Source organism: Oncorhynchus keta, chromosome 6, assembly GCF_023373465.1.
Source record: "Oncorhynchus keta strain PuntledgeMale-10-30-2019 chromosome 6, Oket_V2, whole genome shotgun sequence".
NCBI classification, from domain to species: Eukaryota; Metazoa; Chordata; class Actinopteri; order Salmoniformes; family Salmonidae; genus Oncorhynchus; species Oncorhynchus keta.
In genome coordinates, this window is record NC_068426.1 from 41,735,003 (window position 1) to 41,738,217 (window position 3,215).

The 3,215-nt window shown below is 46.5% G+C and overlaps 1 protein-coding gene across 1 annotated transcript; it reads left to right on the forward strand.

The window, feature by feature from the left end:
• Positions 1-311: 311 nt before the first annotated feature.
• LOC127930562 (uncharacterized) lies at positions 312-2,405 on the forward strand. The gene is made up of 4 exons (XM_052520079.1): positions 312-908; positions 1,272-1,426; positions 1,603-1,609; positions 2,250-2,405. The coding sequence occupies exons 1-4, from the start codon at positions 312-314 to the stop codon at positions 2,403-2,405; spliced, it is 915 nt and encodes a 304-aa protein (XP_052376039.1).
• The last annotated feature ends 810 nt before the right edge of the window (positions 2,406-3,215 follow it).

The following is a 3,215-nucleotide window of genomic DNA, read 5'->3' on the forward strand; positions in this document are numbered from 1 at the left end:
ACGGGGTTGTATTGATAGGGAAAGAGGGAACGGGGTTGTATTGATAGGGAAAGAGGGAACGGGGTTGTATTGATAGGGAAAGAGGGAACGGGGTTGTATTGATATGGAAAGTTGAATGTAAATATCCTCTAGACAAAAGACATGTTTCTTTAACTTCTTCCATTGTTATTTTCTGTTGTTACCTCTATTCATCATCATAAATATGGATGTATATATTGTATTGGTATTCTGTACTGTATGTAACGTGTGTATTGTTTTACACCGTTAGTGTGTGGATCATCTTAAATGTACTTTATTTCAAACTCGGTGTGATGTATTTCTCTGCCGCCCTTCAGGCCAAGCAGGCGGTGCACTGTGATGTGGTGAGCTCCGGGTCAGCACCATGTAGTCCCACCCCTCCTCAGCCCACAGGTCTCATACTCCCCACCCTGAACCTGATGATAAGGACCCGGGGCAACGTGACGTTGGTGAACAAGCAGGCGGTGCACTGTGATGTGGTGAGCTCCGGGTCAGCACCATGTAGTCCCACCCCTCCTCAGCCTACAGGTCTCATACTCCCCACCCTGAACCTGATGATAAGGACCCGGGGCAACGTGACGTTGGTGAACAAGCAGGCGGTGCACTGTGATGTGGTGAGCTCCGGGTCAGCACCATGTAGTCCCACCCCTCCTCAGCCCACAGGTCTCATACTCCCCACCCTGAACCTGATGATAAGGACCCGGGGCAACGTGACGTTGGTGAACAAGCAGGCGGTGCACTGTGATGTGGTGAGCTCCGGGTCAGCACCATCAGGGAGTGGTCCCACCCCTCCTCAGGCCACAGGTCTCATACTCCCCACCCTGAACCTGATGATAAAGACCCGGGGCAACGTGACGTTGGTGAACAAGCAGGCGGTGCACTGTGATGTGGTGAGCTCCGGGTCAGCACCATGTAGTCCCACCCCTCCTCAGCCCACAGGTCTCATACTCCCCACCCTGAACCCTATTATAATAGGCATTTGAATCGGGAGAGTTTGGCGTTTTTTAAATGGAAGATATTCCTTTGTGGAACTATTGGGTAACCAACTACAGAGTATTTGTGTGACTCCAGTGAGTCTTTATCAACATTCAAATAATTAGAATTTGCGTGCCACCTTTACTATACAATTGTAAATCTGTCAAATGTTTTTGTTTGATATCAGGTGGCCCCTTGCGTGTGTGATAATTGCCTTGTATACAGGTTTTCTAGTAATCGTATGTTAACAATACACCTATATGGTGTGTTTGTCCCAGGGTTACAACCCAAGCCAGGTGAGGGGCGGTGAGAAAACAGTATGTCCATCATCAGAAACCAACAGCGCACCCCCAAAATCTGCCTTATACACGGACCCCCAGGAACAGGAAATAACAAAACCATTGTGGGCCCGCTGCAAAATCTTTTCTCTGAGGTACGTTGTTTATCTTGTTTCTGGACATTCTGTCTGGACATTTTTATTTTGCTCTCGAGAGTGTCTATTTTTTTCATCTTGCTCCTGTTTCTTTCCTGCTGAACACAACCTTGGCTAATAGCATTGATAAATTCAAACGTTGATATATTTTCCCTGTGTTCCTCTGTATCATCAAGCACTGATGTCAGAGGATGCAGACGTCTACCAACGCAGAGTGCAGCTAGATGAGAGCATCGAGAAGATCTCCAGGATGTTGCCCAAACTGCCAGACTGAGAAAATGGTAACCACAGGCTTTCACCAGCAGGGTCCGCTAGAGGGCTAGCCACCTACCTACACTTGCCAAAACTATTCAAAGCACTAGTCATACGCTGTGGTCTCGCTCATAATCAATGTAGACCTCGGCTCAGACATGCATTAGGAACTGCAAATCCCATTAATATCCTAAGACTTGTTCAGAGTTGTTGTTCATGGCTTCTGTCTTTTAATTCCTCCCTCTCTTATTGGCTGGTGTGTAGCACCATGAGCTGACAGAGAAAGTACAGACTGCTCCGAGAGAGACAGACTCAGCTACGAGCTAAAACAGGCAAGGCACTGTACCACATTATGTGCATAAAGATGTTAGCAACTTTGTCATGCGTATAAGGGCTTATCAGATAAGAGGAGAGATATTATTATTCAGAATTAAAGGGGATTGAAAAATATGCTTTGGGGAGAGAAATCTCATTAGAAATGCCTCTCTCTCAGCTCTCGCTTTCTCTTCTATTTCCTGTCTCTCTTTCTTGACCTCTTTCCTCTTCTTCCTTTCCTGTCTTTCTCCCGCAGTCTCGCATTAGGAAGCAGGAGACCCAGCCCTGTGTCTTACAGGACACCCATGTGGTCTGCTGCACCCAGAGCACGAGCTGCAGCTCCGCCCTGGAGTCGGCTTTCCAGTGCCTGGGACATGAGCCCTTCAGTTGCATCATCGTTGACGTCCTTTAGTTTGGCTGCCTTTCAATAGTGTAAAGCAGCAATAGTGTTCTATATACCATTGGGGTCATGGAGATGCACAATGTGCAAGCTTTTGTTCCTGTCCAGTGCTGTAACACAACTGATTCAACGAATTGATGGCTTGATTGGAATAAAAGCTTGCAAGCCCTGTGGATTTAACTTTTTTTTTTCTTTACCTTTATTTAAGTCAGTTAACAAAAAAATCATATTTTCAATGACAGCCTATCCTGGTCAAACCTGGATGACACTGGGCCAATTGTGCGCTGCCCTCTGGGACTCCCAATCACGGCTGGATGTGATCCACCCTGGATTCAAACCAAGGATTGTAGTGACACCTCTTGCATTGAGATGCAGTGCCTTAGACCGCTGCGCCACTCAGGAACACCAGTCTTCCCCAGTTGGACTGCATCTCCTCTACTCGATCTGTATGAATGTGAGGACCAACCCCTTGTCTGTGTTTGTTGTGTCCCTATGGCACTGTGTGCAGGCAGAGCAGACCACTGAGACAGAGACACTCATTCCCATGCACTACCTCATCCTTGTGGGAGACCCTGATCAGCTGCCCCCTACTGTCATCTCCGAGGTACTGCAGCTCTCACTTCAGTATGTGGAACAGGGTCTTACTTTATTAAAGGAGTAGTTCACCCAAATTGCAAAATAATTGCAGTCTGTGGAAACAATGGTCATTTTGTAATTTGTTTGATCTATAAAATGAGAAAATTCCTTAGAATACCAACCCAAAACATTAACATTCAAATATACCTACAGCAGATACTTACTTTGTTATGGCTCTCATTTGTA